Genomic DNA, 24,216 nt, shown 5'->3' on the forward strand with positions numbered 1-24,216 from the left:
CGGTAAAATAGAAGCTTACAGACCCATTGAAACTTGTTCATAACTTTTTAAAATTTTCATGAAACAAAAATATTTTGTTTCTTACAATGGTAGAAGTGTTTTTACATTGTTAAAATTCCACATAAACACCACCATTATCCAACAGTTTTCGTAAACGGTTGGGGATGTTAGCGACAGAGTTCTGCAAATACTTTAGCGGTATGTGTGTGTAGGAACTTGGCAGTAATGCAATTTCCATGGACGAAAATTCAACTCTTCCTTCAGAATAGTTTGGATTGTGTATCAAGTTAAACCATTTTCGCGAGATGTGAACATTTCCCGAACCACTTGCACATTTTCCTCCGTCCTGGATGTTGAAGGGCGACTGCATCTCCTAATATCTGCTACAGAATCTTTATCCATTAGTTTCGTATGCTAATTCCTTATGTTTTTACATCTACCAAGGCACGAGATCTCTTCACATTTCACCACCGCCTCTGTACTTGGGCCACGGAGTGCCATACTTCCTCTACCGGGGTGCCAGCTGAGCCCGCTCACATTAGATTAGACGCTGCGTCATGGTCCGCCGCAATGACATAAATGAGGTATCATGTAATACATTCTACCATTGCAAGAAACAAAATGATTTTGTTTCATGAAAATTGGTTAAGTACTTATTACAAAGTTATAAACAATTTTCAATAGGGATTTATAAAGGTAACCAAGAAAGTTTTGTCGCTTTTTCACTCACCATCTTCGAACATCGATATGTCACCTAAGACGTACCTGGAACATCAAAAATAGTCCCTATCAGCATTGATGACCTTCTGCCAACGTTCTGGAAGACCATGGATTCCATGGCGGTAGAACTTGGTGGGCCATGAAGCGAAGAAGGTATCAAGTGCATTTTGCACCTCTACTAGGAATTTGAACTGGCGTCCCCTAAGATGATTGTCCAAGGAATGGAACACATGGTAATCGGACAGTCCAATGTCTGGGGAGTATGGCAGATACAATACTGTTTCCCATACAAGGCGTAGAGTGGTGTCCCGGCTCATCCTAGCTACGTGGCGCTTAGCGTTGTCCTGTAACAGGAGGACCCCTGTGCAATTCAGAAATCTAGCTCCAGAGTTTTGAATTTTTCTTGAGCACGGCTCAACTGCTAACAGTACACAGTTACATTGATGCTCTGATCAGCTGGTAGCAGTTCACGATGCCCCTAGCAGTCCACCAAACACACAGGAGGACCTTCTTCTGGTGCAGTGCTGGTTTCGGCTGTTTTGGAACCTGTTCATGGAATGCTAATCATTGAGGATGGCGCCGTGGAGCTTCGTACAGGACCCACTTCTCATCACATGTCAACACCCTGTCCAGAAATGGCTCTTTTCTTATACGAGACACTAAAGAAACACAGGTGTCTGCTCGCGTTTCCTTCTGGCCCAGAGTCAAATCATGTGGGACCCATCGACCCAACTTGTAGTGATTCCCAAGTTAGGTGCTGCCGAATGGTTGCTCCACTCACATTGAATTGTAGTCCCAGATCCTTACGTGTGTTGGTCTTCCGGCACGTGATGCGTCTTCGAGTGTTTCGTCACCGTCCTTAAACTTGTTAAACGACCTGGGCTGCACTGTCCGCGTAGTCATGACACTTTCACCAAAGGCCTGGCATATCTTCCGCCCTGCTGCAGCGGCGTTTGACTTCAGTTTGAACTCGTGCAGCATACACGCCCTTATGACGCTCTGTGGAGGTCCCATGTTCACTCTGTCCTTACACAAGTTCACGATGTAAGTGAACTGCCACAACTAGGTAGTATGTTGGATGTACCCACACCAACAACTGACTTTCGCCATATTTCTATTCGCATTCAACTCGCGGTATGAGAGCCAATTGAACACAGATCTCCACAAAAAGTGACATAACTTTCTTGGTGACCTTTATAATTTCTGCTCACCCTGTAGAATATTTAGTGCTTGTTTAATTAAATTTTGTTTTCTGTGATTTCCGCTTGTCGACTTTCTGAGGAAGTTCACTGAGAAAATTCCCGTTAAGATAATGTATCTTACCATAAGAAACCTCGTTCATGATGATTGGCCTCCTAAAGTCAGGAGGGCCGCGGTGACTCAGTGGTAGAGCGTTCGCCTCTGGTGCTTGGAGTCTCGGGTTCGATCCCAGCCCCGCCAATGAACTTTGTGGTGGACAAAAACCGTGTGCGTGGGTTTTCTTGGGGTTCCCTCATTTCCTCCCACTTTCTTCATTCCACCATTTCATTCATTATTCATCATCACCGTCTCCTTTAGCCTAACCGGCATAACCGTGGAACGTAAAACACAAACATTTCATTTTTTTTTCCTAAAGTGAGGACAAATTAGTTGATTTGTTTCCATTGTTTCTATATAACTGATGAATGTTATGACATGTCTTGCTTATATTTAACGTATTTCTACTGTATTCAATATATTCTGTATCTAATGACTTCCAGCATTCTATTAAAGAAATATATTTTAACTGGTCTGTATATTATACTATATTGACAAGAATGTGCAGGCAATATGTACTAACTTTTTACTTATTTTACAGGGTTATCGATACTTGAAAAGGAAATTAGGATTTAATGAAAGCAAGGAACCTAATGAAACTAAAACCGAGTAAACGTCTAGTAAGTGTGAAGGTTTAAAATATTGATAGATATTCTTAAGATTTTTTAAAGTCTTTTTGCTTCCTTTCTCGTATTTTAATGAATAATTTTTGCTCCTTAGTAGTCAAACGCAGACATAAGCAAACACGGGATCCCGGTACTTGAGTTCGGTCTGGCTTGAGATGTTAAATAATCGAGCTCAGGCAGTGTGAACATGAGCCCAAACTTTAGCCCCGTTGGGAATGGTGAGCATGACGCCAGTTAAGTTAGTGACCACGAACCCGAGCATAAGCCCGCTTAAAAATACTGAGCATGAACCCAATGAGGTTAATGAGCGCAATTTCAAGCCTAAGTCCTGTTCAGAATAGTGACCACGATCCCGAGCTCAAGCCCCATTCAGGATAGTGAGCGTGAACGCAGTGAGTTTAGTGAGCGTAAGCCTGAGCTTAAGCCGTGTTGAGGATAGTAAGCGTGAACCCAGTGAAGTTAGCGAGCGTGACCCCGAGATAAACCCCATTATGAGTGATGAACCTTGGCTCGAACTTAAGCCACGTGATGGATAGTAAGCAGGAATCGAATGGAGTTAGTGAGCGCAAGCCCGGACTAGTGTTGTAAAATTTCCCGAAATTTTGAACAGGCTGGTAAAAAAACCGTTTTTACCGGTTTCTTTCCGGAAAAATTGGGAAAATAACAAAAATCTTTGTATTAGGTTAGTTTTACTAGTAATGGAACAGTTTTTTTTCGAACGCTTAAAAAATATAAATTGAGAAATTTCAATATTGTGAATATTTAAAAAATAAGCATTCGAAAATAAAACTGTTGTAATTATTCTTGAAAATTAATAGTCGGAACTCATTTACTTTATGTGCCTTTTAGTCGTTTACTCCTGGGTGTGCATTAATTATAGAACTTTTACAATTACATACACATCTACCACCATGAAGCGTTTCTGTTGCAACAAATAGAGCTCTTGAATGAAACTGAGTTCTTAATGTGCTCTTTGATCTGGTGAAATTTTGTTAATTTTAACCAAATTACTTCTTAATCGAAAGAGCAGTAGGCAAATTTCACTAATACCCATGCACTAAGACATATAATCACTATCTAATATTCTTATTTTCTAATATACATACAAAATTTTGTATGTAAACAAATACCTATTTTCTTTTGCGACAAATTTTCTACATATATAAAAATGAAAGTGACTATATTTGTAACTTAACAACTCTTGAACTACCAGACTGTTCTCGATAAAAAATTTTCAACATAGATGAGGTTCGGGCCTGGGATGGATTTTACCATTTCACTTTGAAAGTGCAACTTGGAGGAAGGAAGTGCGGATATATATATTGAAAATTATCGATCTTACTTTCGAACTCTTAGTTTTCGGAGTTGCTGAGATGAACAGTGACATTTCCGATGAAGCTTAAATTCAAATTCAGCACTGCAACTTGGGGAAGGGAAGGGGAGATACATAAAATGATCAAAAAAGACCGATATTAGTGTCAAATCCATAGTTTTCGTGGTTGCTGAGATGAAAAGTAACTCTTCCGATGCTGTTTAAATAGAAAAAATCAGGGGAGGAGAGAGGGAAGGGAGATATATAAAAATGGTTGAAAATAGCCGATATCAGTGTTGATTCCAGTTTTCGGGGTCGCTGAGGTGAACTGTGACACTTTCGACACAGTTTAAATCCAAATTTATCCCCGCAAACTGAAGAAAGATGAATATATATAAATATATATAAATGATGCAAAATGATCGATATTAGTGTGAATCCGTAGTTTCTAGGGCCGCTGAGATGAACACTGACATTTACAATGCAGTTTAAAGTCAAACGGCAAAACTTTAGAGAGGGAAAGGGGTGATACATAAAAAAATGATCGAAAATGACTGATATTAGTGTCGAATCCGAAGTTGTCGGGGTCGCTGAATTGAACAGTGACATTTCTAATGCCGTTTAAATCCAAATTCAGTGCCGAGACCTGGGGGGCGAGGGAGAGAGGAGATATACAATTGATCGACAATGACGAATATTAGTGTCGAATCCATAGTTTTTGGGGTTGCTGTGATGAACAGTAACACTTCCAATGCCATTTAAATCCAAATTCAGGCCCGCAACTTGGGTAGGAAGAGATACATATAAATGACTGAAAATGGCCGATATTAGTGCCAAATTCATAGTTTTCGGGGTCGCTGAGATAAGCAGTGACATTTCCGATGCTGTTTAAATCCAAATTCATCCACGCAACTTGGGGGCGGAGATATATATATATATAAATATGATCGAAAATGACCGATATTAGTGTCGAACCCTAGTTCTTAGGGTCGCTGAAGTGAATAGTAACATTTACGATACCGTTTAAATCAAAATTCACCCTCGTAACTTGGGGGCTGGAAGACGGGAAATATATATAAATATGATCGAAAATGACCGATATTAGTGTCGAATCCATGGTTTTGGGGGTTCTCAGATGAACATTAACACTTCCGATGCTGTTTAAATCCAAATTCAGCGCCACAACTTGGGGGAGAGAGAAGGGGTGGATGTATAAAAATGATCAAAAATGGCCGATATTAGTGTCGAACCCATAATTTTTGGGGTGGCTGAGATGAACAGTGACACTTCCAATGCCGTTTAAATCCAAATTCAGCCCCCATTAGTTACTCCTAAATGGGGTGAGTGACATGTAAAAGTAATTGAAAATGACTGATACTAGTGTCGAATTCACAGTTTTTGGGGTCCCTAAGTTCATTGGTGACAGTTTTGGTGCCTTTTATACCCAAAATGAAACGTATTCTCCTCGTGCAAAGAACGGGTATTCTGCTAGTCTTTAATAATAACGAACGGAAATTTCACATGTTAAATTCTTTAAATATATTTGTCACTGTTCAAATTTACGCACTTGTGCGGTGTATGTGTATATATCTAAATAAGATCTTCTCTCTTTTTAAATTGTTCAAAAAATATAATTACAAATAATAAAGAGGGATTTTAATCAGAAATCAGAAAACTAAAAAACAAAATTAAAAGCTGTTGCTTTAAGTATTTTTCCTGCTATCGAAATACGTTGTATATATGCTGCAGACACGTTACAGCAAATACGCATAAGTTTAGTATCAGGCGAAGAAGTCGTTTTTAAATTATATTTTCCGGATTTTGCCAATATTTCCGAACAAAAGATTTTTTCTAATGGGTTCAAAATTTCCGGAAATTTTACACTGCACGAAGAAGATACTTATCTCCATAAAATATATATTTGATTTTAACATACTGGTATTAACTAAAATGATTCTGGCCATGTTATTTTAACACTTCCCTACCATAAAACAGTAACTTTAAGAGATCACTTAAGATAATTTAAACGCGTCTATATTGATTAATCTAACTGGGATTATATTTTAGGAACTTTTGTAGCCATAACTCCATTCTATCACTGTGCTAACTTTAAAGGAGTGGTACAAATACATTTGTTGCCACAAAATTTTCCTATTCTAATACAAGAAACATAACTACTCAATGATCCCAACTGTAAACTAGTAAATATAAAATAGTTTTCATTTTAAAAGCATAATGTAGTAAAATAATCGAAAATTTCAATTTTTTGGTTTTTTTCAAAGCTCAGAGGAAAAAACAGTAAAAATCTTTTTTTTACCCAAAATTTCCGTTTTTTTCCAGGCCTTTACAACACTAGCCCGGACTTAAGCCCAGTTGAGGATAGTGAGCATAACCCCAAAGATGTTAATCAGCGCAAGTTTGAGCTTAAACCTCGTGAGGTTAGTGAGTATGAACCCAATGAGGTTAGTGAGCGCGACCCTGAGCTTAAGCCCCCTTGAGAATAGTGAGTATGAACCCAGTGAATTAGTGAGCTCGAGATCTAGTAAACGTAACCCCCATTGAGAATACCGAGTGCTAGTCTAAACTAGCTCGGGCTAATGTCTATTAGTCAACGGAACAAAACATTCCGTATGAAATCAAAGCAACTTCCTGAACGATAGAACAGATTGGTAAAAGAATACAAGATGGGAAACTCAAGGAAGTAAAAGGTGAGAGTTTTTTTTTTTTTTTTTTTTTTTTTTTTTAAGGTAAAAATTCTTTGAATTAAAATACAGTATACCCACGACTATTCGTCTCGCGACTTTGCGATCTATCATTTATTTTTAAAGAAAAATCGTAATAAGGTTTTTGAACGATCTATTCGACTTTTAATGCCTTCATAAAACGCAACTTTCGAAAAGACATCTCTCAGGGACTTCCTCAAACACAAAAGACTGTAAGTTTTGACTTTTTTCATTTCTTTCTTAGGTGCACATTTTGACGTCTGTGTAATCATTTATCAATAAATTGTAAAATAAGTTTAAATAATTTCTTTTAAGAATTAGAACTACGTGTACACTTAACGTTAATATTTTGTTTATTTTAAAATTATGTATATATGTATGTACACTGTACATCATTTTATGTTTCCTGCAGTTGACACATTTTAAGTTGGATATTATAAAAATTTAACTTAAAATGTGTCCAATATTTTTATTCTTGAACTTTCTTTTTCGGTAATAAGGTTTTAAAATATACTGTACAGTACATAACAATCATTTATGAAGCACTTACGTAGGAAGGTAGCAGATATGAATAAGTAAGGGTTTTGGTATAAATAGTGTGTTTTTAATGGTATGGATGGTGCAAGAAGTGAGAATTATATAATTCCGGCCTATTCGTTTTATTATTATTATTATTATTATTATTATTATTATTATTATTATTATTATTATTATTATTATTATTATTATTATTATTATTATTATTATTATACATTAGCTCGAATAGTCGTAAATATGCTGTATACGAAACGTAAATGAGAAAGATTGTTATAAAAAAAAAATGCTGTAGGTTTAGAATGAATTTCCATGTAACCGATGCGTTAGCGTGTGTGGTTCAGATTTTTCTGTGGTGACTGAACATACTGAAACAGTTTGAGGAGAGTTTGGGTTAATCTGTAACAAACTCTGATCTCAAAAACTAGAAACATAACTGCAATGAGTGCGGATGTGTTGACTACTGTTCACTGTTGAACAACGAAAATGTAAATTGAACAAAATCAGTTAATTCTTATTGATTTTGTGGTGCTGATCACGAATTTGAAAGTTATTTCCGAATATTAGCTCTACTTTTCGTTTTACAGGCATGTCTAATAATAACGCTTTAAAAATAAATATATTCGCTTCGTTTGGGGTAAAATGTTACACTGATCCGGCAACACTGGAGAAACTGATCGCTTGGTTTCATTGTGTTTCTTATCTCAGTAGTGTTCTGCTATTGTTAGGAAAGACAGGTTTAGTGCAGTTATCAGCATTTTGGGTGTGACGTTTGTGTAGTGCAGGACATAAAAATACAACTACAAGTACGCAAAAATACTGGTATTTCGAATGTATATTTTTAAATAGTTGTCGGAACTATTTCAAGTGACATTTTGAGGATTTCAAAAATGCCGCGAAATTGTGTAAACAGTGCGGATAGCTTCTGCTACGTGTGTGGGGAAGTGACATTTTCCTCACAAAAGCAGACTATAACACCACTAATAAGAAAAGCCTATCAATATTACTTTGGTTGTAAAATTGGAGACCAAGATAAATCTTGGGCACCCCACATTATGTGTAACACTTGTGCCAGCAATCTAAGAAATTGGATTAATGGCAAGTGGCGCTCAATGCCTTTTGCAGTGCCCATGATTTGGAGGGAGCCAAGCGACCACATCAGAGATTGTTATTTTTGTATTGTTCCTTCCGTCAAGAAGGAAATTTCCACGAAGAAGAAACGGGCTTTGATCTATCCTAACATTCCTTCTGCAATGCGCCCTGTTCCACATGGAGAAGGACTACTTGTTCCTGACCCACCTAAAGAATACGATCTTTTTTCTGATGATGATCAAGAAGTTGAAGCTCCTGAATCAAGTACTTCGAAGGACCCTATGTTTGTTGTAGAAGAACCTCCATGTGAACCACATAGACTTACTCAAGAGGAACTAAGTGATCTAATCAGAGACTTGGACCTCTCGAAAAGCAAAGCCGAAATTTTAGCGTCACGCTTAAAGCAATGGAATTTATTGCAGGAAAAAGTAAATATTTCAGTGTATCGGAATAGGGAGAAGATGTTCACTTCTATTTTTTTACTATGGAAGACACACTTGTGGCATGTACAGATGTAAATGGTCTCATGAGGGCACTTAAAATTAATTACGAACCTACGGAGTGGAGGCTCTTTATAGATACGTCCAAGGTGAGTTTAAAGGCAGTGCTTTTACATATTGGAAATGAACTTCCTTCAATTCCTGTAGGTTACGCAGTTCATATGAAGGAATCTTATGAAAACTTGAAACGTTTACTTGAAGCCATTAAATATTACGATTTTCAGTGGCTCATTTGTGGTGACCTTAAAGTAATAGCACTGTTGCTAGGTATGCAGTTAGGGTATACAAAGTATTGTTGCTTTATATGTGAATGGGACAGTAGAGATCGTGGGTCTCATTACCGCAAAAGTGATTGGAGTACCAAAGAAACTCTTCAGCCGGGAGTGAAAAATGTGCAGCATGAACCACTGGTAGATCGTAACCGAATTTTGCTTCCCCCTCTACATATTAAATTAGATCTTATGAAAAGTTTTGTTAAGAGCATGAACCAAGAGGATGAGGCCTATAAGTACCTAAGAGGACAATTCCCTCGATTAAGTGATGCCAAAGTTAAAGAGGGTGTTTTCATAGGGCCACAGATTAGGCAACTGTTCAAAGATCACAAGTTCGACGAAATTCTCCAAGGTGAGGAGAAAGCTGCATGGGAAAGCTTGAAGAGTGTTTGTTCACAGTTCTTGGGAAGACACCGAGCAACAAATTACAAACAACTGGTAGCAAAGTTGTTATTGTGCTACGAAAATCTTGGTTGCAATATGTCTCTGAAACTCCACTTTCTTCACTCACATCTAGACTTCTTTCCCGAAGATTGTGGAGCAGTAAGTGACGAACATGGTGAGCGTTTCCATCAAGATATTGCAGCCATGGAGAAGAGATATGAGGGAAAGTGGAGTTATAACATATTGGCCGAGTACTGTTGGACTATTGCAAGGGATGCTCCAGATGTAACCTACAAAAGGCAAGCGAAGCGAAGACGCTCAAAATAAAATAAACATAATCCTGTACAAGGGATCACTTGAAACTTTTGTCTAGGTTGCAGTGTAGTTCTTGCACAAAAAGGTATTTGTACATATTTTTCATGTTTTGATGTTAATACTGATTTTTATTACGGAATTGTTAATGTTTAACTTGACCACGGTTACTTTATTTTCTGTATCGCTGTGAAACTGGTATTTGCGCAATTTTGAAAAAGGAAGTACAAGGGTATAGAAAGCTATAGGTTAGGGTACTTCTTAACTCCCCAGCTTATCACATCACAGTAAAATAGATAAAAAAAAAGTGAAATGTAGGTTTTTACAAGGATTTTGCTTAAATGTTCTATAAATATTAATACATTCGTATATATACAGCTACTGTTGTACAAGGGCGTTTCTTTTCCCAACCTGAGCTAAGAAAATTCTTCTATTATCATGTCCTTTCATATTATGCTTTAATGAATGTAAAAATCGCAATTTCAAAGAATTTACATACTTTCGATCACAATTTGTTGATAATCAGTTAAGCCACACCATCTGAACGCTCCTTTATGGATTACATTGTTTAAAAGATTGATATAATCAGGTATTTACCTTTTCTCAAAAGTAGAAATAGCAACTGCTGAGGTTTTTTCAGTACTAAGATCACACCCACTTTTAGTTTTAGTAATTGGCTTAAAGATATTGAAGAATATCAATAATATAAAAAGTAAGCCAGGTAATGTCTACGAAATCTTATTAACCTTACGTACACTAAGGTGGGTTAAAAATTGCCCGCAGTTTTATTAGGATAAAAAGTTTTAAGTATGTTTCGTTAGTATCATGTCATAACTTAGGTTTTGTGTCAAAAATAATATAAATTTTATTTTTTGTCATTCAGTGCTTCTAATTTTTAGAAAATAACCCAGAATTTTAAAAAAGTTTCAGTGGTAAAGTATCCTCCCTTGGTGTAACGTGTTATCATAATATGTATGAGGTTATTTCCAGTTAAAGTTGAAGATTCTGACGCTAAGCGTCGCTACGGGTACAGCTGACGCAAAGCGTCATACACCTAAACGGAAAAGACATACTTGTTTCAGAATGATGATATTAAAAGTGGAAACACTACGTACAGCAAGGACTTACACACAGCACCGTACACCAAGAAAGGGTTAAAAAAAATGTCCGCCACATAAATCATTACTTTCTGTCCCAGAAAAAGTAATAGTCTTAAACTAAGATAACTGAAGGCACAAAATAAAGAACAATATCACATTTTCTGGGGGCAGAAAATAATTATTTATGAGGTGGACATTTTTTTAACCCTCGCTTGGTGTGTGGTGTTAGGCGTAACTCCTTCGTGAACGTAAGATTAATATTTTTAAAAACTAAAGGTAAAAAATTAATCTTTTCCAAACCTTTTCTTATACAGGGGTGCCCACAAAGGGGGGCTATGACGCAAACTGCGTCATTGAAATATTTAGGGGTGTTAAAAATCTATATAAATATGTTTGAGGGGGTGTAAAAATTAATCGAAAAGATTTTTTTTTTCATGGAAGAACACCTACGGATAGACAATTGAGGAGGGTGCGTCATGGACATAAGGGGGGGAGGGGCACCATTGTCTTGTAGACCAGAAATTTGGTGACTAGCTTATGACGTTATTACCATTTTGTTAATATAATCTGGCTCACCTTCTAAAATTTTTATGTTCTTCATTGTCTTTAAGTTATTTATTAAAATTTAAAACAGTAAAATTGAGCTTTAAACATTGAGAAACTTCATTATTTATTTAAGGGGCACTGTGTGTCCGTGGTAGAGTGCTCACCTTTGATGAGAGGAATTGCTGGTACGATCCCAGACCATGTAAGTTTGTGGTGGACAACATCGTGTCCATTTATTTTCTCGGTGTTCTCCCGTTTCCTCCTACATTCTCATTCCACGAATTCTTTCATAACTATCCACTTTCATTAATTATTCACCTCCTTTAGCCTACAGGGCATAACCGTGGGACGTAAACCTGAAAGATTTCATTTTATTTGTTTCATTATTTGCTTTCTAGTCTATATTTATGTGTCCATCACAAAGAGCAAATAAGTTGTCTAAGTGCCATGTTGTAGCCCAGCCGTGTGCAACAGCCGGCCCGCGGCCCATATGCGGCCTGCCTAACCCTGTCTTCCGGCCCGCTGGTCAGTTATTGAGAAACAATAATTATAATTTTTCTTTTTCACAAAACCTATTAAGAGTGAACTGAAAATTTTCCATCGATCACATAGTGCGAGACGTGGTAACGCCCTGAAGACAAGCACTTGGCAAGCACGGGTACTTGGGGGAAATTTCCCTTGGTATAAGAATTGCTAGATGTACCGACAAAGTTCTAAATACATTATTCTGCTCCTTTTTAGTGAGTTAATATTTTGGTTACTAGTATAACAGTTGTTTTGTGTTATTGTTATGTAAATTACGATGAACATGTTCCATCATTTAATACTATACTATTCAATTGTCGTAAAAATGATACTACCTACAGTGAGGCCCGCGACGCCATTTAGTGCTTTGTGATGAGCCCGCCCACTGTTCTAAGTTGCACACCCTGTTGTAGCCCATTCATCTTAACGTTGCCAGATAGAGCCACTGAGGTAGCAGAGCAGATGTAGGGTGACTAGCTTCCTTCCCTGTTATTTTGACTGGGATATGGAAAATTGTTAATTAAAAAATTTGAGTGGAGAGATAGTTTTAGAATTAAGAATGGCAATATCATCTATACAAGAACTGAATAATTTTCTCTATATGAAACGGATATCCCCTTTGGATATTTTCAATTAATGATCTTCCGATGTAAGGCACTCCGATTTATTTAGGACAAAGAAGCCAGATTCTTGACTGAGAAAGGAAAATAATTGCTTTTTTATTATTATTATTATTATTATTATTTTATTTTCCAAAAGTGAGCATTCGCGAAATGTGATTAAGAAAAACTTCAGTATTCCTGGTATCAAAGCAGGCGTATGCTAACTGTTAAATTTATTCTGTCTGGTATATAAAAAGAAAAGTTTATATGCATATAGTTAATACTTAGTTGTTTCTTTTACTAATTATGTATTTATCGGTTTGAAGCCAGTTTTGTGTAACAAGGAATTACTTTTTATGTTTATTTGCTTATTTCTTGATATAAAAGTAAATTTATGCACTTTTTCAGGAGACTGTATCATAAATGTCGTCATTTTTTAATGAAATGAATGCTACTAATATTTAAGTATGATTTTAAGATATTACTAGTAAGTGTTGAATAAATATATTATGTACGTCTCGCAGTTAAGTGACCAAAGAGTGTGCTTTCTGTTTGAATAGCTCCAAATTCCATCTTGATGAGGGTGTTAATTCTTGGATAAAATCTAAGTTGCAGTTTATATCTCGCTTTCAGCAGTAAATAATATATCTTCGGCACTGAAAAGCTTAATTAAATTTTAATCAATTAATATGTTATCCATGACCTTTTCTTTCGTATACACACCCTAAGCTTTTGCCAATCAAAATTTGTGTGATTGATTTTTTTTTATACCCCCTTAAGCAACCCATTTTGAAAGACGGGACCTGAATCGTGACTGAATCGATGGAGTTGGTTGGCCCATAGTCCATCATTCAAGATCAACTCAGAGAATAGGCTATTTCCGACCACGCTATTAGAGACGGATTACAGGACCGTCACAGACGCCCTACAATGAATGAATTTAAAATGAAATCTTGTAAAAACTTTTGTCTTAATCGTAAAGAAGGATGTTGCAAATGTCTCTAATTATTCTGCGAGGAGGCGTTGTACAACTACTTTAAAAAATTAATAGTATTTATGGTATATTTAGATAACACCTCAAAATCGCATAGTATACGAAATCAAATAGTAATATGTGATATTTTTATTCTATTTCAGTCTATGTGATACATAATGGCCGGTTCTTCCTATTGTAGAATAGATTCAAATGTGGATCCTGTTGTTTGGACCCAGCCTTTGGACTGTTCAAAATTTCTGTCTTCATTGAGATCATTTCAGACGCTGTTGGAGTCTTGTATGGGAGTTAAAGGAGGCCTAAAAATCTTAGTTACTGCTGGAGGTTATTTAAGTGTTACTACTTCATCACAGAGACTGGTGAATAATGTAGAATTCAATCATCCTATTTTGCTTCTGATTTTAAATGTTATAAAGAATCAACTGAAATTTTGCAATGATTATGGATTGTATACCGGAGTTATGATTTCGTCAGTTCTTCAGTTTGCTTTAGTTAATCAAGGTTTAGCCAACCTGAAAAGTAAATTATTAGCTGACATCTGCAATAAATGCATAAAAAAGTTAGAACCAGCTTCCAATCATATATGTATAAACATTTCTTTCACATCAATTAAACCTTTAGTGCCAGTCATAAAAACAATTTTGAAGTCAAAGGCTAGTTGTTACTTGCGAAACGATGAGGTGACATCGTTAAGTGTTCATATTTTGAAAGCTTTCATTCAAAGTGTACCTGATAACATACAAGCAGCAGGATTTGGTCACGTCATGGTGGTATGTCAGGAAGGTTCTGATATCGGCAGCTCAGAAATGTTCCATGGTGTATTATATCGTGCCCCAGACATTGATCCGGATGATAATTGGGAATGGGCACCAAAATTCAACAAAGATGTTAGTGAAAAGAATAAAATATCTATTGTTCTTTTTGATATTATGCTTACCAATGTTCATGATTTGGAAGAAGGAACTGATGTTGTTTATGAGATAACACAAGAGTTTGCACAATACAATTCAATCGTTGAAAAAGTTTCTTTATTATGTCATCAATTGGTGCTTCGTGGCGTGTCCGTACTTGCCTGTCAGAAAGTTGTACATACTAAAATTAAGGATTTTTGTCAGAAGAATGGGATTTTAGTGCTTGAAAGATTGGGTTTAGATTTAACTCGATCTGTTGCTCGATTAAGTGGTGCTGTTCCTATTAGCAATGTAGTTGTTCAAGACATCGAATCATATGTTGGTCATTTGGAATCCATTAGCCATATTGTTCGTCGTGGCAAAAGCTACTTGTTGCTGCAAAATAAAGAGAGCATTGTATCAACACTTCTTTTCCATAGCTTGAATGAGGAAAGTGCTGAGGAGCTAAAGGTATATGTATATTTATATCTATTTTATTTGTTAAAGATCTGGATTAAATTTTACTACTTTTGATAGTATTTTTTGAAATATCAATATTAAAATTTTCTAAGTGTTAGAAGTAAGCCCACGATTTAACGGACCTCGAATCAAGAGACTTCAACTAGGTTTCTAATAGATGCGGAGACGGATGTGATTGTAATATGACTATGTATTATATACAGATCCATTGCTATTCCTTGTACGAGTCAGAATTTTGATTGCATTCGTGATAATTCATGCACATGAGCAACTTCAAACGTCAGTTTCGATCAACTGTGTGGGTTTATGACGAATTGTAGTCTTCTAGTACACGTGGTTCCTATTGAACAGTAGCTAAATATGAATGAGTTTGATCCGTGACACCAGATTCGTAGCCAGGAGAAAATAGTAGAAAAAGTTAGGATGCATGATGTAGAGGACGATGGGATAACGAAGAAAAAATTGGTAGTGTCTGATCCTAAATTATCAGAAATAGGTAAGAGAATAAATATATGGACAACACCACCGCATACGTAGCGTAATCTTCAGATTCGGAAGTGTTCGCTTATTATGAACATTTCAGGCAGTTTAGATCTTTGATTATTAAGAAACATATGTTGGTATTAGCGCTGATTGGTTCAGCGAGAAAGCAACTGAACCTTGAGGCTTCTTGTACTCTTCTAATACGCGGTTCAAAGCAGTTTCATGTTATTAATATGTATGTACATTAAATATTTTACTTACATTGTACAGCAAAATTTCACGTTCAGTATCCTATTTTAAATATTATTCATAACACAATTCCCAATTTAGTGAATTACTTATTTTACGGATACTCTTTCGCCCCAATTAAGTTCCTTAAATGGAGGGTTTACTCTGGTTTCTGTAACACAATCGTTAATTCTCCCAGTTCCGGTTCGATTTCTGTTGGGAACATTTTCGGTGTTTGTCAAGCATCCTAAATCAAATGGGTAGCCCACTTGAATCAATAAGTAGTAGTAGAAGTAGCGAGGTAGTCTAGATAGCTTAAAACAGCGGCGTTGAAAGTTGATACACCGAACAAGCTTCACTTTATGTGGAATATTGTGTTCGTTGTTTGTTGAAGTTGAGCATCCATACCTACAGTTTTTGAATCGAAGACTTTGAAACTCTCCTTCGGGAATCGATCTCGGAACTCCGTCCATCAAAGGGGCGCACTAGCCACTAGAACAGCGGAAAGGACTTTGGAAATGTTGTGTAGAAATTTTTGATCATAACAATTTGTTCGAAAAAAAATAATAATCACCACTCCAAATTTTAGTAAAAGTTATACAATTTTTCAAATCCCCACGAACCCTTTTAGTAATATGAAGAATATAAGTAGCTCGATAAGCAAAACTACATATGTAATTTTATATCATGGTCCCGCTTGGAAAATGTTCTTTAAAACCGGTTGGGCTGCGTACAACGGCCTTATCGCTATAATATCATAACATCCAAAGTCAAAAAGTTGCCAGCTCGTGACTTTTTTATTTCGAAAGTAAATAATCTATGTTTCAATTTTTGTCCATTAAAAAAAGGAAAATTTGATAGGCTCAAGTAAATAATAATTTTAAAAAAGGTTTAAAAGATTTGTAACGTTTATATTAATCTGGTAATGTTACTAATAGGGTGGTTTCAATATAGCTATTAAACCAGGCAGGAATGTTGAAAAACACCCAACCGATTGTAAAAGGTACTTTAAGGCTAATTTAATAAGGGAACGGTGGCTTAGTAGTAGAACTCTTACCTTTGGTGCGGAGGTTCCCTGGTTCAATCTCTGGAATTTATGGTGGACAACAACATGTATGTGGTTTTTCTCAGGGTTCTCCCATTTTCTCCAACGTTCTCATTCCATCAATTCTGTCATATTAACTCATCATTTTCGTTAATCATCCATCTCATAGCTTACAAGACATACCTGTAGAATATAAAGCTGAAAGATTTTGCTTCATTTATTCTTTTCAAATAACTTAATAAAACTGTGGTGTGTACCAACGTTTGTGTTCCTGCAAAGCTTCTTACGTAAGTGCTTCTAAGAGGGACATATCGATTTGAATTAAAGGGCATATTAGGGATTTTAAAAAAGTGAATATCCGATTTTAAGCATTTCACAACATTTAAAGATTAGCAACTCCTGTGATATTAATCTACAACCAAAGGCGTATCAGACACTCAAATAATAGTGTCAAAATGAAGAAAACAGGGTCGTCTTACATGGAAAGTAAATAAATATATAAATAAAAATAAACCGCGACTAAATCTGGACCGGGAACAATCAGATAAAAGTTCGGTAACAAACATAGATTTGTTTACAAAATGTAGAAGGGATGTTGTCAAGTCAAGAGCTGGCAACTCTTGATTTTGGATACTATAGTAGTATGCATTAACCCAGAGTCAATTAAATGTTACATTATAGAGGAAAGATACACTGTTTTCAGTTTTATGAATTGCTTTTACGGGAGACAATATATGATAATTTTACTTGTAGTTTTATTAGCTACGTATTACGCTGCTCATAATACCAGAAAGAGGTTCCGTAAGGAGTTGGATCGTTATACAACATATACCGGAACTGTGAGCGATAAGTACAAACTTCCTTTTCTAGTAGTAGCTTCGTCAGCTGCGATTACGCCATCTAAGTCCTTAGTAAACTGTACTGCCGGGGAGTTTACTTTCTAAAGCTAAAATTCTAGAATTTAATATAATTTAATAAAACTACTGTTTTCCCGACATTCTTCATTGTTAAACAACAGTTACATTTTTTTTAAATTAACATATCGACGTAAGGAACACAGTTAAAAAATACGTGCTATTTTAGATTATAGAATTGTGCATGTGTTAAAAAAAGTAACATTAGAAAAGTTTATGATTACCTTTGTATTCTTATGATGATTTGAAATATGTGAAAAATAGGCGTAAAATTTACTGTAATATATTAGGTATTATACGAGGTGCACCCAAAAAGTAAGTTCTGAGGACTGTAGAGAATGAAAAACGAGCAAGCATAAGAAGTGATTTTATTACAGTGGAATTGATGATACATAACCTACTTTTCAATATATGCACCATACTTGTTAATGCATTTGTCGTAACGCGGCTCCAGTGTTTGTATGCCTGTGTCAAATAATTCTGCCACCAAAGACTGAAGCGAGGATGCCACAACCGGTTGGAACTCAGATGCGTTTTCGAAACTTTATCCGGCTAGAAATTGCGTCAGATGGAGATACAACGCCAGGTCGGGCTGTAGGACAAGGTCACGTAGAACACTCATGTTTTGTCCTCGGTGACGATGCGATCGAGATACTGGTCACCTTCTTGGTGATGCGCAGCAGGAAGGCCAAAGCGGACGGTAGACGCTTGTTCTTGCGTTCTGCTGTCAGTTGTTTTGGAATCCACCGTGCCCACAACTTGCGAAACTGCAGTCACTGAGTGATAATCTCATGCAGCAGGAAACAGAAAATGATAGTGGTGATTGACATGATAATTTTGACATTGTGAGCCACTGTTCTGCGGAATTGCTTGCGGTACCCTTTCCACCAGTTTAGGCGTACCGACCACTACGGTGCTAGTCGTGCACATTGGTGTGGCCTACTGTGAATTGTCTGCACCATTTTCTGACCATACGTTCACTCATAACATCAAATCCATACACTTCACAAAACTTCCATTGGATATCTGACGCCAACAGCTTCTCAGCGTGGAGAAACCTGATTACCGCCTGTGCCTCTCACTCAGCGGAAGACAGTATGCACACAGCCATGCTTACCATACCATAGTTTTCTCACCAGTGATTTCAAAACTTCTCTCGAGCCAGCGTATGACTACGTGTTCCTCCTCCACTTCTGCGAAAGTGCGTCCCACTCTGACCAGTCACTTTCGAAACTTACTTTCTGGTTGAACCTAGTATTATTTGAGGTAATAAGCAAGAATTTGTACATAATACGTATAATTTGCGGATAATTTTACAAGCCAAGTGAATGGGGAATGCGGTTTTATTTTAATTAATGGTGGTCAGAGTGTGTTCTTCTGAGCTTATGCGAATTCGGAATTCTCATGTAAGGATAAGATTAGTTTCTCATTAGTATACTAATCACAATTTATGATATTTCAGAAATAAAACGCAAACAAGCTGTCTTACGTAAACATGGTAGTTTCACTTGGTGAAAATTGGTAATAATAATTTGAAAGTATTCACATTATTAACTAAGACATTAATATGCTCTTGACAGTTAAATAACCTAATAACTAAAATTACAATTATACATAATCTATGTTAAATTAAACCAATATGAGAGCACACACAGGTATATTTTCAACATCATTATTCACTTTTAATTTCTTGATCTTGAATAATACCTCACTTCCAAGCTTTCGGTTTTCACCAGGACTTTTGTTACGGAGGGTTAAAAATGGGAGAGAGAGCAGTATACATATCAAGAAAATAAGAGAATTTAATTCATGGAAAGAATAGCCTAGTGGCTAGTGCACGCGCCTTTGGTGCACAGGGTCTTAAGTTCGATTCCCAAGGGAGAACCGTGAAATTTCGACAACATCCGATAGTTGGATTCAACCTTTAACTTCTAGGTATTGGACATAGCATAGGATGATCAGGGCTCACCCGATTCATCTTGGAGTTTATATCGTACTTTTGGGTAGTGAGTCACGTGTGCGTGTCCTTGGTAATCACTCCAGTAAAAGAAGTTCGTCAGTGAACGTCAAATCGTATGTAGAGTGGTATAATAGGGTGACATATCCAATTTGAAAAAAAGGACAGGTCGTAGGAAACTCGTCTAGCAGGTGCGTTCTTGTCCAAAACTGCAACACTTTGTGACGTCTCACAAGATGTAGTAATCAGGGTGATGTGTGCATGTGAACAGGAAGAACGAACCACATCCAGGAGGAGCAACTGCACTGAAAAACGGAAGTTGTCTGAAAGGAACGTCAGGACATTGACTAGGGTTGCTGCACGAAAACGGAAAACCACCGCATCGGCAATCACCGCAGAAGTGAATACACATCTCACAGAACCTCTGTGCACGAAAACAGTTCGTTGATACCTCCATCAGGCCAACATTCGTGGCAAAGTTGCTATACCGAAGCTTTTCATCAATAGCACAGATGCCTCAAAGCGGGTTCAGTAGTGCCAGAAACTTAAAACCTGGTCGTTGTATGACCTAGGACGTGTCATGTTCTCAGATAAGTCCAGCTACACTGTTTTGCAAACAACAGGGAGAGTGTTCGTCTGGAGAAGCCCCTCTGATGCATACAACCCAGACTGCTTGGTACCCACAGTCAAACATGGAGGCGGATCCGTGATGGTTTGGGGTGCAATACTGTGGCAGATTTTGGGCCCCCTAATTGTTCTAAGAGGGTCGTGTTACTGCCGAAGACTATAGGGCAATTTGCACCCTATGATTCCAACACTCTTCCTGAACGGTGGTGTAATGTTAGAGGACGGTAACTACCCCATTCACATTGCTAAACTTGCAACAGAGTGTTCGATGAGCATGGCGGTGAGGTTGGACATCTGCCAAGGCCTACTCAATCACTGGATCTCAACATTATTGAGCCTGTATGGGGTTCGTTAGAGGATCTAGTGAGGAAACATTTCCCTCCACAGTGTGCTGAACTTGTCACTGCGCTTCAAGAGAAATGGCTAAAAATTCTTCTGCGAACTGTCCACTGTCTGTAAGCCCACGTCTAGAATAACTGATTGTTGGAAAGGGACACTAACAAATAAGCTCCAACCGACCACAACAAAACTTCAATCCAGCCAACTAACTTTATTCAGGGAGGTTGCTGAAGTTTCAATCATTAGGAGATAATGTGCCTTACTGTGGAAAGAAGTGATCAAGCTTTGTATTTAATATATGTATTGGTCCAGTATCCAATGCATGTTTAGATCACTATCTACCATAGTCATTTAAATAACTTTATTCAACCGAAAACTTGGAATATTCAGGAATTATAATTAAAAACACGCGAGACAATCTTATTTCGCGTTATTCTAATATAACTGTACAGTTCCAAATAAATAAATTCTTTTTATTCGTTTAGAAGCTCTTTATTCGCACAAATAGGTAGCATGCGTTGATATATAACCTTGCAAGAAAGATTTAAGAAGGACGAATGGTATGCAAGTCTTTATTTATATATATATAATTCATTAGTGTTATTATTATTACATGAGTTACGTATGTATGTATTATATATATTATTTTTCTACAGATTGTAACTCATCAAGCATTGGACACATTGTCACAGCTTGCTGTAAAACCTATTGTCCTTCCTGGAGGAGGCTGCTTTGAAATGTGGCTAATAACAGAACTTGAAATTGAGGTAAATATTGTTGATATTTATATTACCCGTAGAACATTGAAATCAATTTTGAAACTTGAGTTGTCAAATGGAGGTGATATTTATTAATACGTTCCAGTATCTTTCTACTAAACAAAATTTTGAATTATAGTATTTTAATGTAAGTGACTGTTTGTGACCCTTAATCTTTTGAACCACCCGATCGATCTCGATCAAATTTTCAACATAGGTGGTAGTGTTTGTATCTATCCATTTTGACGGTAGAACTTAGGGTTTATCTATTCACTTTGACGGTAGAACTTAAGGGGAGAGGGGGAAAATAATAACTCTTAAACCAAACGACCAATCTCGATCAAATTTTCAACATAGATGAGATTTGGGCCTGGGATGTTATTTATCATTTCACTTTGACGGAGTAACGTAGGGGAGGGGGAGGAGGGGAGATATATAAAAATCAATATGTATAAAAATGGAAGTGACTATCTTCGTGAGTTAAGAACTCTTGAACCACCCACCCGACCGAACTCAATCAAATTTTCAACATAGCTGAGATTCAAGTCTTGGAAGTTTTTTGTCATTTCACTTTGAAGGTAGAAGTTAGGGGAAGGGAAAAGGAAAGGGAGATATATAAAAATAAATTAAACTTGATAACCCTTGAACCAAACGACTAATCTCGATCAAATTTTCAACATAGATGAAGTTTTGAACTCACAAGAAATTTTGAAAACTGACAAGAAAGAACAATACTGTTGTTAATCACTTAAAAGCTAAGGGAATAGAAGACATATCGTCAAAAACCTTCTAAAATATGTACGTATTTTTTAGAAAAATGAAATGAAGCGTTAAATTGAACTTGTTGAGGATACGCCGTCTAGAGAAATAAAATGAATAATTGATGAAATTAAAATAGTGAAAGGGAGAGGAATAACTCTAATAAAATTCACTGATACGGTGCTGATCATCATTAGCAAACATGTAACAGGCTCTTTGTTTAATGTGCTTATTAACGATTACTGTGAATCACATCCAGAATCAATCATGTAAATTTATAAAGAAATAATGGTAGGATCAGTGAATATGTAATTAAACTTAATTACCATGTTAAACAATTAAATTACCAATAGGTAAACGCACTAAGGGAATCACTTTCATGATCTTCTGTGGTTGACGATTATTCCCAAATTTCAAGATATACTGAAACAGTAATCTATATATATAAAAGAGAACGTACAAATCCTTTGTTAGCTCATCACGCTAATACGGCTGAACCAATTTCTTTCATTTTTGGGGGGTTATTAAGATTTGGACCCTAGATGGTTTTTATCATATCACTTTAATTTTCAATTACCAGTGTCTTGAGATAATTGACCATTCAAGTGTGCATAACGTAGAAATCCTTTGTTAGCTCATCATAGCTAAATCTAACCGTATTTATATGCAACCCACATGACCGTGTCACTCGGCGGGTTAACATAAATGACAGGCGATATAATGTTAACATTTACTGCAATCTTCTATGGTTTTTATCATATCACTTGAAAGCGAAAAAGTAAAAATTATCTAAGTAACAAAGTTTATTGCGTTCCGGGGTGACCCCAGCGAAGCGGGGTGAACGCTGCTAGTTAACTATATTATATCATATATCTTGAGAGTAATAATCAAATATGGATCTCTCAATCATATGTTAGTATAATACAATTATTTACATCTGATACACGTGATTACACATAACCTCTCCTTCGTTGGTTGGAAGTTAAATTCGGTTGCAAATAGATATTAGTTTATGGTTTCTGGTTAACAATCATGAGTAATTATACAAGAGCTTCTTAACATATTTCGTCATTTATAAATGGTTATAATACTTAGAACCGATAGATATATTTATTAAGAACAAATAAATATCTATACATTCGTTTATAAGTTATTTCTATATACATTCTGTAATTGAGGACCTCTCTGGAAGAAGGTCCCATAAAGCAAAATAGAGAATCGAGATATGTGCAGTAAATATTTTGATAAGAACATTAAAAATTTCATTTGATTGACATGTGTAGTAATCTCATGGCAGATTTGTAATAAAGATATCCGCTTCGCAGTTATAAACTTGAACACTGCCATTAAAAAAAAAAAAAAAAAATGTTTATGGACTCTTCTTCGATACAATGACATCATGAGTATTAGAAGAAGAACTCTAGTATTAGTATTGTTTGAAACTGTAATGATAGTATTATTCACGGCACAGATGAGAATGTTACAGTCTTTCAAAAGTTGTAGCTGTATAATATCATTACTAGTATGTCTTTTATGTTTTACTTTCATTACACATAATTTCTAACCACATACAAGACTCTTCGTTCACATATTCATACAAATAACGTACATCGTTTTCTTTCAACAGATTTCACACGAGTGTGATTTACCTTTTAGCTGTTGGCTATTATATTTTTGTTTCCACAGGCAAAATAGTGTATATGTAGGAAAGTACGTTGGTGAGCAAAGTGCAGTACCACTTGTGTATTTCATTAGTCTGTTATAACTAGATATCGGATTTTTATGCAAATGCATATATTGTTTGCTTATATGCATCACTATTGAACTTGATACGAGTTTCTAACAACGATAATACAGCTCGATTTTGAAGTTTAACAGTGCAATAAATGCATATTTCAAAAGTTAGAGCATATATTAGTGCTTAAGTGCATATTCAGCATATTCTATGAGTTTTTAATTACATATGTATGTTTATACTATGGAATAAATCCAGTTTTAGTTCGTATTTTCAATACATTTATATGTCTATGCAACAGAACGGCATTTTGTACGGGAGGATAGAAGAATGTCTAGTTTATGGAGGACCAATAATATTAGTAACCAATCAGCAGAGCAAATATGCTTACAATTGCCAAGACGTTAAGAGAAATCTGATAATATAAAGGCATTGTAATATCGTGTTGACATCAATTCAGAAA

General features: G+C 36.2%; 1 protein-coding gene across 4 annotated transcripts in view; it reads left to right on the forward strand.

Annotated features, from left to right (window-relative positions):
• Nucleotides 1-24,216, forward strand: part of LOC145664172 (molecular chaperone MKKS-like) — a 36,546-nt gene that overhangs the window by 7,610 nt on the left and 4,720 nt on the right. For 2 of the 4 annotated variants that reach the window (XM_081730584.1, XM_081730583.1), the window contains exons 2-4: nucleotides 2,558-2,636; nucleotides 13,682-14,899; nucleotides 21,158-21,268. In XM_081730584.1, coding sequence (XP_081586710.1) covers nucleotides 13,697-14,899; nucleotides 21,158-21,268 — 1,314 coding nt within the window. In that variant the 5' untranslated portion in view covers nucleotides 2,558-2,636; nucleotides 13,682-13,696. Of the gene's footprint in view, nucleotides 1-2,557; nucleotides 2,637-6,294; nucleotides 6,393-6,417; nucleotides 6,663-13,681; nucleotides 14,900-21,157; nucleotides 21,269-24,216 lie in introns of those variants that run through there. The other 2 variants (XM_081730585.1, XM_081730586.1) reach the window with 2 other exon arrangements.

Source organism: Thermobia domestica, chromosome 11, assembly GCF_964235325.1.
Source record: "Thermobia domestica chromosome 11, izTheDome1.hap1.1, whole genome shotgun sequence".
NCBI lineage: Eukaryota > Metazoa > Arthropoda > Insecta > Zygentoma > Lepismatidae > Thermobia > Thermobia domestica.